This window comes from Vulpes lagopus, chromosome 3, assembly GCF_018345385.1.
Source record: "Vulpes lagopus strain Blue_001 chromosome 3, ASM1834538v1, whole genome shotgun sequence".
Taxonomy (NCBI): Eukaryota; Metazoa; Chordata; class Mammalia; order Carnivora; family Canidae; genus Vulpes; species Vulpes lagopus.
Genome location: NC_054826.1, coordinates 33,478,220 through 33,493,330, shown reverse-complemented (window position 1 = coordinate 33,493,330; position 15,111 = coordinate 33,478,220). Strand labels below are relative to the sequence as shown.

The 15,111-nt window shown below is 40.7% G+C and overlaps 1 protein-coding gene and 1 pseudogene across 4 annotated transcripts in view; both read right to left on the bottom strand.

Moving 5' to 3' along the window:
* MRPL22 (mitochondrial ribosomal protein L22) overlaps positions 1–15,111 on the bottom strand; it is a 44,694-nt gene that overhangs the window by 20,853 nt on the left and 8,730 nt on the right. For all 4 annotated transcript variants that reach the window (XM_041748943.1, XM_041748944.1, XM_041748946.1 and 1 more), the window contains one exon: positions 4,186–4,321. In XM_041748943.1, the coding sequence (XP_041604877.1) occupies positions 4,186–4,321 (136 nt within the window). The remainder of the gene's footprint in view (positions 1–4,185; positions 4,322–15,111) is intronic.
* On the bottom strand, positions 5,918–10,189 carry LOC121487344 (annotated as a pseudogene).

Genomic DNA, 15,111 nt, shown 5'->3' with positions numbered 1-15,111 from the left:
GTCATGACTGATAATATTCATCTGTGAAAATTAATACACTCAATAAAATCTTTTGTGTAAGAAACCCTTCAATTCTTGGTTTCTCATGGTGGGCTATCTCCAAACCTGAGTTGTATATGATTATCTTCAAATTTTGTAAGAAAGATATTGTACTCCTGGCAAGAGCATGGGGAAAAAAGGAAACAAGTATTTAACAAAAAAGAAAAGTTATTCAATCATTCTCTTTTAAAACAAAAAGCTCAACATTTCCTTGAGGCAGGTGCAATGTCTAAAGGCATTTTCTAAACACAAGCCAGACAAACCTATCATTGCAAATAGATAAAGTGGCAAAGAGAGATCAGAGGGCTCAGTTAAATGTCACTATTAACCAACCTATACAGTAAATTAGATAAAGTTAGGATACAATGTGCAAGATAGTTATTCAAATAAAATGAAAGTAAGCCCAAGTTGCAAAATGTCTAAACCACTAACTTCCAAAGAAACTAATTTATTTTGCATATAACTAAACGATAAAAAGATTGTCTGGGATCCGTGGATGGCTCAGTGGTTTAGCACTTGCCTTTGGCCCAGGGCGTGATCCTGGGGTCCCAGGATCAATTCCAGCACCAGGCTCCCTGCCTTGAGCCTGCTTCTCCCTCTGCCTGTGTCCCTGCCACTCTCTGTGTCTTTCATGAATAAATAAATAAAATCGTTAAAAAAAAAAAAAAATTATGACCAAATGGGGCACATGGGTGGCTCTGTCAATTAAGCATCCAACTCTTGATTTTGTCTCAAGTCATTATCTCAGGGTCATTGAAATTGAGTCCTGCATTGGGCTCTGTGCTGGGCATAGAGCCTGCTTGAGATTCTCTCTCTCCTTTTCTCTCTGCCCCTCTCCCCTAATTTTCCTCCCCATCCACACACACTCTCACTAAAAAAAAAAAAAAAAAAAAAGTGTTGCCTAATAAAAGTCCAAACTAGAGCTAATAAAAGTCCAAACTAGAGCTAAAAAAAGTAAAAAAAGTGTTGCCTAATAAAAGTCCAAACTAGAGCAAAAAAAGTGTTGCCTAATAAAAGTCCAAACTAGAGCTTTCCAGGATGCTCTATTGAGATTTATAATTTATTGAGATTTATGATTTATAAGTATGACTTATCAGTATGTCAATTAATCCATAAATTAAAAACATGCCTCCTATAGAAATGGTTGTTCAAATAGTTTTAATATAGTGTCACTATATTTTTAGTTTATTTAATATAGCTTTCTTCACAGATAGTGCAAAAGTAAACTCAAGCCCAAATTAACAAGGCCTATTATGAAGAAAACCATTTAATTTTTTTCTGGCTCATTTTCTTTACCCTGATGTAGCCACAAGTAAGATAAAGTCTATAGGAGTCTATGCTATTTGGAAATTGATGTTAGCTAAATTAGAAAAAGTCTTAAAAATAATAGGAATGGCCTAAATGTGCCTAAATTGGTGACATGCATTTTAATTTACTGCTATAGGATTTATTCACTACTGATCCACTATTATTTAACTTCATATTTCAGGGACGCCTGGGTGGCTCAGCGGTTGAGCACCTGCCCCTGGCTCAGGGCATGATCCGTGGTCTCAGGATCGAGTCCCAAATAGGGCTCCCTGCATGGAGCCTGCTTCTCCTTCTGCCTACGTCTCTGCCTTTCTCTGTGTTTTTCATGAATAAATAAATAAAATCTTAAAAAAAAAAAACATATTTCAATGCTGAATATCAGAATGAGTTAGAACAGTAAATATTATTTGACTCCCTTTTATTTTTTTCTAATATTTTATTTATCCGTTTATTTGAGAGAGAGAGACAGAGTGCACAAGAGAGAGAGCAAGTATGAGGCTGGGGAGGTAGGAGGGACAGAGGAAGAGAGACTGTTAGGCTGACTCTGACACAAGGCTTGATCTCACGTCCCTGAGATCATGACCTGAGCCAAAACCAAGAGTTGGACGCCTAACTGACTGAGCCACCCAGGTGTCCCTATCTGACCTCCTTTTAAATTAGGGATAAAACTAGTTTTTAAAATGTTTGCAGTTAGCACATTGGCAAGTACAAGGTCACACTGCTGCACATAATGACAGCATAAGAACTATGTGGCTAGGTATGCAAACTACTCCATTATTAAGCTAGGTATTTAATGAAGGACATTAATATTTCACTCATAACAGGTACAAACGCACCACTGTCAATTTACTAAATACTATTTAGAGTCGGGAAATGTTATTTTCTAAAAGTCATAATTTGTTCCCAAGAGGATTACTCAAACAAAATCTGTGATCTACTTGTTAACTACTTGAATTTTGCCATTTGGGATATATCTTAAAGTGCATTTAGTTTAATGCCAAAAAGACTAGTACCATGAAATACAAATTTTTTCTTTTAGATTCTGGACCTGACAAATGTCATGATGTCTTTCTCAATTAACATCTAGGTTCGGGGCAGTCCAAGTGGCTCAGCAGTTTAGTGCTGCCTTCAGCCCAGGGCGTGATCCTGGAGACCTGGGATCAAGTCCCACATCGGGCTCCCTGCATGGATCCTACTTTTCCCTCTGCCTGTGTCTCTGCCTCTCTCTCTGTCTCTCATGAATAAATAAAATCTTAAAAAAAAAAAATCTAAATTCAAAGAGCTCAAGTTAAGAAAGCTCATTAATAATAGGAAATTTTTTATTTATGATATTCATAAAAATATGTCACTCCTCCTAAATATTGTTAATTATAAAATTAGCACAGATTCTGCCACAAATCTAACTTTTAAGTTCTGATGGTAAGATAAAATATGGAAGTTAGAAAGTTATACACTTGAACTATTAGCATCTTTTTCTCTTTTATTCCCCAAAGAAGTAGGAGCTCTCTAAATCAACAAATTAACTCCTCTAAGAAAAAAAAGAAAACATAAAACTGTACTAACTCAGACCAAAACTTGGCAACTGAATGCTAATGAAAGGCAAGCTGTCAAATTCCTATAAAAACTAAGCAAATAACATTACTTAGATGAAACTGATTATACAGTAGCCTTAAATCCCAAAGGCCTTTAAAAGATGTTTTCTAAACTGGATGACTTATAATTAACACTACCGATTCTATTAACAATATTTATTAATTAATAATTAATTCTATTTCTAACCACTCACCACAGTTTATTTTCTTAAGGATTTAAATGTTACCATCTTGTTTATGCCGTCATTACTTGTCTAAGCTTTGTGACAGATACCTATGTTATTCCACAGCAAATTCCCATTAAGCTGGAAATTAGTCTTGTATCTCAGGCTAGAACTCTCACAAGCAGTTTGGAGGAAAAAAGAATTCCGAGCAGCTAAAGATGAGATAAAATTCAGTATCTCTGAAAGCAATCCAATGATGAAATTCAAACCTTAGTTCAAAGCTTTGTGAATTACAAACAAAAAAATCACAACTAAGTGTGTCTACGTTCAAATTTAAAATGTTGGCAAACCACACATATGATTTAAATATGGTTAACAGTTTAAGTCATTCCTGCCAACCCCTCGTGCTTCACTACCAAGAATGTATTAGCAAGCCTCTTAAGAATCAAAAATCTGTCAGGATATCTCAAGTTATTAGTTTAGTTTTAGAGTTAAAGCTCCCAACAGAAGGCTAGGTCAAGGCAAACAAATAAGTAAAACAGACAATCTTTTAAAACTACCAAGAAGCGTGACAGGCAATGAGGAGGGCACTTGATGGGATGAGCACTGGATGTTATACTGTATGTTGGCAAACTGAACTTAAATTTTAAAAATGTAAAACAAAAAACAAACAAAAAAACCCTATCCACAACAAAAATAAATAAATAAAAATAAAACTACCAAGAAGATAAATGTAGAACTTCTGTATCAATCAAATGATCACACAAATTGAGGTATACTTTTTCCCTTCCTTCACATGGAACAGTAAATCAATGCTAGTCATGTAAGAGTAAAAGCTCTTTATCAAAATAAGGAGATTCTTTCTTAAAAAAAAAATATATTTGAGAGAGAGAGCTCGTGCATGAGTGGGGAGGAGCAGAGGGAGAAAGAATATGAAGCAGACTCTGCACGGAGTGCAGAGTCCAATGCAGGGCTCATTCTCATGACCACAAAATCATGACTTGAGCCAAAACCAAAGTCAGATGCTCAACCAACTGAGCCACCCAGGTGCCCCAAGAGATTATTTCTACCCACAAACTTACTGCTGGTCTCCGAGGTTCTCCAGGCAACTGTGGAGGATAAACAATTTTATTCTTCTTTTCCCATTTTCGAGAAATGTCCAGAGACCCACTCATGTGGATATAGGACTGGGGTAAAACATTGTGGGATGAGAGAAGCCTATAAAACAAAAAACACTTAGAATTTTTTCCAGAGCTTATGTATCTCCTGAACCACATCAGCTCTATTTTGATCAAAATTATTTAAGGATTGCAAGCGTAAAGAGTCTAGATGTATTCATTAATAGAGAACAATTTTACATAAAATACCACAAAAAGCTAGTCCACTGCAAAATAAGAGTAAAAAGTTGATAACTATCATAATCAAATAATAAACAGTAATTAACTCAAGATCTCTTGCCCTGACTGGCCAAAAAATACTAACTCTCTAATAGAAGTCAGCTTAGTCCTAAAATAGACTTAAAGAAGACACAATGGATCCCTGACCTGACCTGTAGAATTCCTCAATTTTGGTAAGTAGGCAAGACAAATCACAATATTTTGTAATCCCTAAGAAAATAATGGATAAAGGTGGCATTATTTGCCTCCTGAGGAAAGAACTCACTACCCACCGTCCATGAAGTAGTCTCTCTACAAAAAACAAACCTGAATTAATTAAGTTTCTAGATTCAATACAGGAAATACAGAGACAGGGGAACATGTTTAGCAATAGGAGATGGATGTGCTCAGCAAAATTCAAGCCGTACAAATTCTACAAGACAAACAGCCCACTTTCTTCAATAAACTACAATGGGAAAAAGAAAGAGCTAAATAAAGAACCTACTGATTAAGACTTAAGAGAAATATCGATTAATTTCAATATGTAGATTATTATAATTTTAAAAGTACAACAGTTATTTAACCATTGGAAACTTGAACATTAACTGGATATTGGTTACTTCTTAATGAGCTATATAGTGAAATATTTACTGATTAAATAGTATGCTATACGGGATTTGTTTCAAAATATGATAGAGTAGGGGCCACAGATAAAACAAGACTTGCCATGAGTTATTGTTGAAGTTGGGTTCATGAGGGTTCATCATATTATCTACTTTTTTTATATCTAGGTATATCCAAATAACACACAAACTTGGTGTTTCCCTACTATACAGAATATAAAGTCTAAACTCCTAGGAAGACACAAAAGGCCTTTTATAATCTAACTTGAAACTGGCCGTCTTGGCTCATCTAACCTTATGGCCAGGCCACAGAGACATTCATTGTTCCCTGAACAAACCATATATTTTCAGATCTTTATACTTTTGATTATATTGTTTCTTCCTTAATCATTGTCTCCTGAATGAAACACTTATCCTGTTTTAAGCTCTAGCTCAAATGTCACCTCAATGCAAGGCATCACTCAATCCCTTCTCCCAGACAACCACTCTCTCCACTATCTTTGTACTCTGTTCTTGCCAGCCATGGAGCAGTGAGTTGGGACTATGGTACTGTAAGGTGGCTGTAGAATGAGTTCCTGTAGTAAGTGTATAGATTTGAGCCTTCTGAGGGCAAGCATAACATCCTCTGTATTCCAGCACTAAGGACAATATCTGGCACATGGATACAGAGTAAATATTTAACCTAGACTTAAATATTCAAAGTTGTTGTAAATTGGCAGATGTTCACACAATTTATGCAACTGGATAATACATTCAGCAAGGCCTTTGTTTTTAATTTTAAAACCATTTAGACTAAAGGATTTTATTTTATTTTATTTTTTTCATGTTTAACAATCTTTAATTCAAATGTGAAAGTTCAGTACAAGCCATTTGTAGGGCTTGGGACTTGTTCTTTTAAAAACAAGAATGGAGGAATGCAACAGAATGATCTTTCCACTTTTCTTCAGAAACTTTCAAAGAAAGGATAGATCATAGGGCTATAAAGATCCATTCAGTCATACCCACTTTCTCCCCTATCAATAGTCTTTCACCCATTCCATAATCTTAATACACATTCCTGAAGGAAGATTTACAGTTCAGCTTGCTTACATAACCATTTAAAAATACTTAGCACCAGCTTGCTTCCTATAATGCCAAACAAATCAAATCATGAAACTACTTCAATATGCATTTCTTCTTTTTAAAACAAGGGGGTACTTATTTTTAGAAAGCAATACTTAGCCTACAGATACATTTCCCAGAAATGGCATGTGCCATTCAAAGGCCTAGACACGCTCATGCTTTCAAAGTGGAATACCTAGCCTAATGTGCATGAATGGCAAAGTTGAAGATCCATATTATAACTATTTTTTCTATTTATTTGAAGCACAGTAAAAAAAAATTGGTACACTTTGGAAATTCAGTGGCACAAGGTACACTGCCATAACTTGACGGACATTATACAGTTAAAAAAAAAAAAAAAGGAAATAAAAAGGAAAAAAATTCCCCTGTTTGAAACACTGCATTACATAATTTTACCTGCCCAAACAGACCATTTACAAATATTAGGTCAATAAACTGCTAACATCCATAAAAAGGCAGTTTTCTTACTAAAATGCAAGAATTTAAAAGATTGGTATCTAAACAAGAAAAGACAAAAACAAACTGGAATGAAAACCTAGATATCACATCTAAAATCAGGGCTTTTTGTTTGGGCCTTCATACTCTTCTCTCCCTCTACCATATCCTGCTGGAGTTCCAGGCCCCATTCCTCTAGGACCCTGTCCACCCACAGGTCCCGCACCTCCCTGCCCAAAGCGCTCAGTATGCATGTCGCTTCCCATCATGGAACCACTCATGGTTGCTGGTGGGACTCCAGGATTAGCTTCATAACCTATGCCACTGTCACCACCTAGAGGTGGAAATTTCTGGCCTCCTGAACCATAGGGATCTCCCATGTTCATTGCTCCTCCACCACCCATTCTCATGTCTCTTTCTCTTGGATCCATGTAGCCCATCTGGCTGTAACTTTCCTCTTTTTGGCATCTCATTTGTTCTTCCATCTCACACTGCCGAATCATCATCTCTTCTTCCGGGATCCCTGGGTGGTGCAGCGGTTTGGCGCCTACCTTTGGCCCAGGGCGCGATACTGGAGACCCGGGATCGAATCCCACGTCGGGCTCCCGGTGCATGGAGCCTGCTCCTCCCTCTGCCTGTGTCTCTGCCTCTCTTTCTCTCTCACTGTGTGCATATCATAAATAAATAAAATTTTAAAAAAAAATGAACATCTCTTCTTCCCTTCTACGCCGTTCTTCTTTTTGCCTTAGTTGCGTTTCTTTACGTTTCTGCATTTCTTGATGGTGAAGTTCTTCCATGCATCTTAATTCTTCCTGGCCTCTCATCAGATCTTGACGCAAAAGATGTGCCTGATGCTCATGATAGGCATCTTCCATTTCATTTTCCAATTTGTCTTTTGCATCTTTCATGTTTTTTTCAACTTGTTCCCTTTGCTGTTTTTCCATTTCATCCAGGGACTTCCATCGCTGAGAATATTCATACTCAAATGTGCCATGCTGGGCAAAACGAGGAGGTGTTTCTCTCTCCTTTTGGTACATTGGATTCTTCTGTGCAAGTTTTTCAGGAAGGCCATCTTCATCATCTAATTGTTCAAGTGGTTCCACAATGACTGGACGAGGCGTTGTTGTCAGTAAGAAAACACCTTTGCCGCATCTTTCAAATGCTTTTCTTGCCGCTGGTTTAGAAGCAAATTCAACAATGCCTTTCCCTGTAGATCTCCCACGATCATCCACGATTACAACAGCCCAAATTGGCTAAAGGCTTCTCCCAACAGTTCACTGGAAACAAGGTGAAAGATTTCGCACGGACAGGGCAGCAGCACGTGTGGCAAAGCGAACCCGAAGCTGCCTACCCCTCATGGGTGTATCATCCAGTTCAGCTTTGGCAATTTCAGCCAATGCCCTAGATTCAAGTTTAATAAACCCAAATCCTTTGCCTTCGTTGATAAAAACTTCTCCTGGTTCTCCGTATTTAGCAGAGTCTTTTGAATCCATCCTCCGTGATGTCAGCAGGTAGATTCCCGACAACAACCGGCAGCGCGGCGTGTAGGTTTTCTCTCCGGGCCTCCTCAGCAGAGACAAGTTGGCTTTGAACCCCTCCGAGTCGGGGATGTCCTCGCTGCGGCCGCCGGGCCCGCCGGGCGGGGGCCCCTGGCGGTGCTGCTGGTGGCGCTGCCGCCCTCCGCGCGGCTCTCCCCCTCCCGCCCTCCGCGCGGCTCCCCCCCGCCCCGCCCTCCAAGCGGCTCCCCCCACCCCGGTGCGGCAGCTTGGGGTGGCCGCCGGGGGTACTCAGGCCCGGGCCGCCGCCGGGCTTCGGCCGCCCGGCATTTTGCGGCCTTTCGGGCCTCCGGGGCCTGGGCCCTGTTTCGGCCCCAGGTCCGGCCCCCTGCGGGCGGAGGCGGCGGGCGGGCCCCCGGCCTGGGGCGGGGTGGTGGGGACCCCGCTGCTCGGTGGCGCGGGCAGCGGGGTCGGGGTCGGGGTGGGGGTGGGGCCCCCGAGGTCGGAGGAGTCGCGGGCGGTGCCGAGCCGGAGGCCGGGGCGCGCTGCCCACTCCCGGCGCCGGGCCGGGCCGGGCCCCTGAGGACCCACAGGCTTGGACGAGTCCTGCGGCGGCGGCGGCTGATGCGGCGGCGGCTGATGCGGCGGCGGCTGCTGCTGCTGCTGCTGCGGAGGTGGTGGCGGGATCGGGGGTGTGGGGCCGCCCTGGCCCGGGCCGGGCCCCACGGGCCCCCGGTTCTGATTGAGGCCCATGCCCGGCGGCGGGGAGCGGAGGGCCGGTGGAAGCCGCCGCCGCCGCGGCTCCGGAACCGGTCCCGAGACATGTCTGTGATCAAGGGGCGGTCGAGGCAGAAGCGGAGAAGTCGCTCGGGGAACGTGGGGGCCACCTTGCTTCGCACAAGACGGCGGATGGCACAGGCCTAGACCAGAGGATTCTAAAAACCTATTTTCCTACTGGCTCATTTCTCTTACTCTACCTCAAATTCACCACTTTATATCCCGATATTAAGATCAGTACCACCACAATACTTGACAAAATCTTTGCCATCCACTCTTAGGTTCCACTATTTTAACTGAAAAGCACAAGACTAGGATACACAATGTTGGAGGGCAGACTTTCCATTAAAAAAAAAATGTAAGCTAAGTGATGAGGGCAGAGATTACGGAGTCAAGTAAACCTGGGTCTAATCTTAATTCTAATACAACGTAAATGGCCTTGGGGACACCACATAACTTTCCAGAGTTCCGTTTTCTCATTGGTAAATGGAGTAATAACCATAATTACCTCATAGGCTTCTTGAAGAGCTCAAATAAGATACTTTAAGTAAAATATTTAACCTGACACTTACAAAGGCTCAATAAAATTGATGTTATTGCTTTTAGAATAATACCCACTTCATTCTGTTAATGGTGGATAAATAATTAATGTACTGCCCCTTATGATGTCTAGCACATGATAAACACTGATGGCTAGTATTAATTTTAAATCAGGCCCTCTCAACAGTTCATCTCTCCTATTCTCCAAAAAACTGAACACTGTGAACTATAAACTTTATATTACACAATTTCAAACCTTCTCATATTTGCAATTATGATCATTTGCCTCTCTCCTGCTGTAATTCATAGGCACACTAAGTTCACCAACTCTTTGGGCCTCCATTTTTTTATGAAAACAGGAATTGGAGTACATTATCTGTAGGGGCTTTCTGAACTTTAATTATATCCTGAATCTCATTGTTGACATAGAATTACAGAAACACAAACCCCTTGGCTTCTATTTAATTCTTCAATGAAACCACTGTTAATAGAGTTGCAGCCCCTAGTAGTCCGATTCCAGCAGCACAGGGCCCCGGATCCCAGGGCGCCCAAAAGGACAAAGCTGGTGATCCCACGTTCCCCCGGAACAGGCAGAAGCAAGGACTCTCCTGCTGCTGGGTGCCCCCCCAAGCTGTGCAGAGCAGCACATCTGCGTCGGCCCTGGGAGCATCTAGGCCAGTGTGGACTGGGAGACTGCGTTAGTTACTCGCAGGGAACTGACTCCAGAGCTGGAAATCTGGCCGCCACCATTGTTTTTCCTTCTTGCTTCACCTTGTGCCTGGGAGACACGGGGCCACCAGGGAGCAGAGGCCTCACGGGGTAAACAACTCCCACTGAGCCTGGCACCCGGCAGGGGATGGGGCATCTCCCCCAGGTACACACACCTGAGAATCAGCACAGCACCCCTCCCCCAGAAGACCAGCTGGAAGAACAGGGAAGAGCATTCTTGGCCAAGCAGTGCTGGAAAGCTCCAGGACCAAGGGAAAATCAAGGGAATATAATATATAGAACGAGAGGGTTTCCCCTCTTTTAAAATTTTTTTTCCTTTTTCCATTATACTCGCTTTTATATCAGACTAAAAACTTAGTTTTTTCTCTTTTCCCACCTTAACCACAATATTTTACCAGCTCTTCATTTTTAAGTTTCTTCCTTTTTGACTTCCATATTTCTACAATTACATGTCTTAGACATACTTTTCATTTCTGGATTCCCTTCAACATATTCAATTTAATTTTGGGAGATATATGATATGGGTTTTTGTTTTCTCTGCCTCGTTTCATTCTAAAATGGTGGAAGTTAATACCTTCTAAAACATGACTAACATACACCCATAACCAAGTGGAATACCATGCCGGTTCATTCTGGGAGATTATATTCTCCCTTTGTTCCCATTCTGCCCCCCTCTTTTATCTTGTTTATATTTTGGTGGTCAATGTTGGGGCTATCTACAAGTATTGCTGATTTATATAAATTTGGGATTGAGCATCTTCTAACATACAGAACTTAATATACTCAGAACAAAGAGAACCACCCTTTAGGACCCCTCAGGTAGACTACATTCTCCCTCCACTACCACTTCTTCACCACCACCATCTCCCAGTCCCCCCTTTTTTTCTTTTTTCTTTTTCTTTTTTTTTTTTCTTCTTTTTTTCTTTTTTCCTCCTTCTTTGGGATTTTCGGTCTTTTATTTTTTTACTACTTTGTTTTAAAATTTGTTTTTTACTTCAGTGGTCCTTTTGTTTCATTTCGTTCTGATCTTCTTTTTCATTTTCTGGTCTCTGACCTCGTCAGAATCATCTAGGATGGAATTTAGTTAGGTTGTGGTTGTTATTCTTGACTCACCCCGCTCATACAGCCACTCTGCACTGAACAAAATAATCAGAAACAGCACTCTCTGCCACAGAGTTACAGAATATGGATTTCAATTCGATGTCAGAAAGCCAATTCAGAAGCACAATTATAAAGCTACTGGTGCTGGAAAAAAGCATAAAGGACTCTAGAGACTTCGTGACTACAGAATTAAGATCTAATCAGGCCAAAATTAAAAATAAATTGTAAATTTGTTTTATTTTATTTATTTATTCATGAGACACAGAGAAAGAGAGAGGCAGACACAGGCAGAAGGAGAAGCAGGCTCCATGCAGGGAGCCCGAAGTGGGACTCGCTCCTGAGACGCCCTGTGCCAAAGGCAGCCGCTTAACCGCAAAGCCAGCCATGCATCCCAATTAAAAATAAATTAAATGAGATGCAATCCAAACTGGATGTGCTAATGGCTAGAGTTAATGAGATGGAAGAAAGAGTGAGTGACATAGAAGACAAGTTGATGGTAAGGAAGGAAGCTGATGAAAAAAGAGAAAAACAATTAAGAGACCATGAGGAAAGGCTAAGGGAAATAAATGATAGTCTGAGAAGGAAGAATCTACGTATAATTGGGGTTCCAGAAGATGCCGAGACAGAGAAAAGGCCAGAAAGTATATTTAAACAAATCACAGCTAAGAACTTCCCTAATTTGGAGAGGGAAACAGGCATTCAGATCAAGACAGAGAGGATCCCCTTACTGCAAAATCAATAAAAACTGTTCAACACCTCGCATTTAATAGTGAAACTTGCAAATTCCAAAGATAAAGAGAAAATCCTAAAGGCAGCTCGAGACAAGAGATTCTAAAGTTATATGGGGAGAAATATCAGATTAACAGCAGATATCTCCACAAAGACCTGGCAGACCAGAAAGGGCTGGCAGGATATATTCAGGGTACTAAAAGAGAAGAACATGCAGCCAAGAATACTTTATCCAGCAAGGCCGTCATTCAGAATAGAAGGAGAGATAAAAAGCTTCCAGGATGGGCAGAAACTGAAAGAGTATGTGACCACCAAACCAACTCTGCAGGAAATATTAAGGAGGACCCTGTAAAACAAAGAGGAAGCCCAAAGAAATAATCCACAAACAGGAATTGAATCGGTATTACAATGACACTAAATTTTATCTTTCAATAGCTACTCTGAACATGAATGGGCTAAATGATCCCATCAAAAGACGCAGGATTTCAGAGTGGATAAAAAAAAGCAAGACCCATCTATTTGCTGTCTACAAGAGATTCATTTTAGACCAAAGGACACCTCCAGCCTGAAAATGAAAGGTTGGAGAACCATTTACCACTGAAATGGTCCTCAAAAGAAAGCTGAGGTAGCAATCCTCATATCAGATAAATTAAAGTTTATACCAAAGACTGTAGTATAAGATGAAGAGAACACTGTATCATATTTAAAGGATCTATCCAACAAGAACCTAACAATCATGAATATTTATGCCCCTACTGTGGGAGCTGCCAAGTATATCAATCAATTAATAACCAAAGTAAAGAGATACTTAGATAATTATACACTAATAGTAGGAGACTTCAACACGGCACTTTCTGCAAATGAACAGATATTCTAAGCACAACATCTCCAAAGAAACAAGAGCTTTAAATGATACACTGGACCAGATGGATTTCGCAGATACATACAGAACTTTCCAAAAGCAACTGAATACGCATTCTTCTCAAGTGCACATGGAATTTTTTCCAGAATAGACCACGTACTGGATCACGAGTCAGGTCTCAACCAATACCAAAAGACTAGGATTGTTCCCTGCATATTTTCAGACCACAATGCTTTGAAACTAGAACTCAATCACAAGAAGAAATATGGAAGAAACTCAAACACAAGGAGGTTAAAGAGCATCCTACTAAAAGATGAATGGGTCAACCAGGAAATTAGAGAGGACGTAAAAAGATTCATGGAAACTAATGAAAATGAAGATACAAGCATTCAAAATCTCTGGGATACAGCAAAAGCAGTCCTTTTTTTTTTTTTAAGATTTATTCACTTATTTATTCATGATAGATATATAGAGAGAAAGAGAGAGGCAGAGACACAGGAGGAAGGAGAAGCAGGCTCCATGCTGGGAACCCGACGTGGGACTCGATCCCAGGACTCCAAGATCATGCCCTGGGCCAAAGGCAGGTGCCAAACTGCTGAGCCACCCAGGGATCCCCAGCAAAAGCAGTCCTAAGAGGAAAATACATCACAATACAAGCCCCCCCAAAAAAATTGAAAAAACCCAAATACACAGGCTAACCCTGCACCTAAAGGAACTGGAGAAAGAACAGCAAGTAAAACCTACACCCAACAGAAGAGAGATTATAAACAATCTAGCAGAACTCAGTGAAATAGAGACCAAAAGACTGTAGAACAGATCAACAAAACCAGGAGTTGGTTCTTTGAAAATTAATAAGATACATAAACCATTAGCCAGCCTTATTAAAAAGAAAAAAGAGGGATCCCTGGGTGGCACAGCGGTTTGGCGCCTGCCTTTGGCCCAGGGCGCGATCCTGGAGACCCGGGATCGAATCCCACATCGGGCTCCCAGTGCATGGAGCCTGCTTCTCCCTCTGCCTATGTCTCTGCCTCTCTCTCTCTCTCTCTCTCTCTGTGTGACTATCATAAATAAATTTAAAAAAATTTTAAAAAAAAGAAAAGAAAAAAGATTCAAATTAATAAAATCATGAATGAAAGAGGAGAGATCACAACCAATACCAAGGAAATACAAACAATTTTAAAAACATATTATGAGCAGCTATATGCCAACACATTAGGCAATCTAGAAGAAATGGATGCATTTCTGGAAAACCACAAACTACCAAAACTGGAACAAGAAGAAATAGAAAACCTGAAGAAGCCAATAACCAGCAAGGAAATTGAAGCAGTCATCAAAAACTTCCCAAGACACAAAAGTCCAAGGCCAGATGGCTTCCCAGGGAAATTCTATCAAATGTTTAAAGAAGAAACAATACCTATTCTACTAATGCTGTTCCAGAGGATAGAAGGGGATGGAATACTTCCAAACTCGTTTTATGAGACCCGCATCACCCTGATTCCAAAACCAGAGAAAGACCCCACCAAAAAGGAGAATTATAGACCAATATCCCTGATGAACACAGATGCAAAAATTCTCAACAAGATACTAGCCAAAAGGATCCAACAATACATTAAGAAGATCACTCACCATGACCAAGTGGGATCTATCCCCGGGATGCAAGGTTGCTTCAACACTCACAGAACAATCAACGTGATAGATCATATCAACAAGAGAAAAAACAAGAACCATATGATCCTCTCAATAGATGCAGAGAAACCATTTGACAAAATACAGCATCCATTCCTGATCAAAACTCTTTAGAGTATAGGGATAGAGAGAACATTCCTCAGCATCTTAAAAGCCATCTATGAAAAGCCCACAGCAAATATCATTCTCAATGGGGAAAAACTGAGAGCCTTTCCCCTAAGATCAGGAACACCACAGGGATGTCCACTCTCACCACTGCTATTCCACATAGTACTAGAAGTCCTAGCCTCAGCAATAGCCAACAAAAAGAAAGAGAAGCCACTCAAATTGGCAAAGAAGTCAAAGCCTCCCTCTTCATAGATACATGACACTGTACCTAGAAAACCCAAAAGACTCCACCCTAAGACTGCTACAACTCATACAGCAATTCAACAATGTGGAAGGGAAGATACAAAATCAATGCCCAGAAATCAGTGGCATTTCTATACACTAACAATGAGACTGAAGAAAGAGAAATTAAGGAGTTAATCCC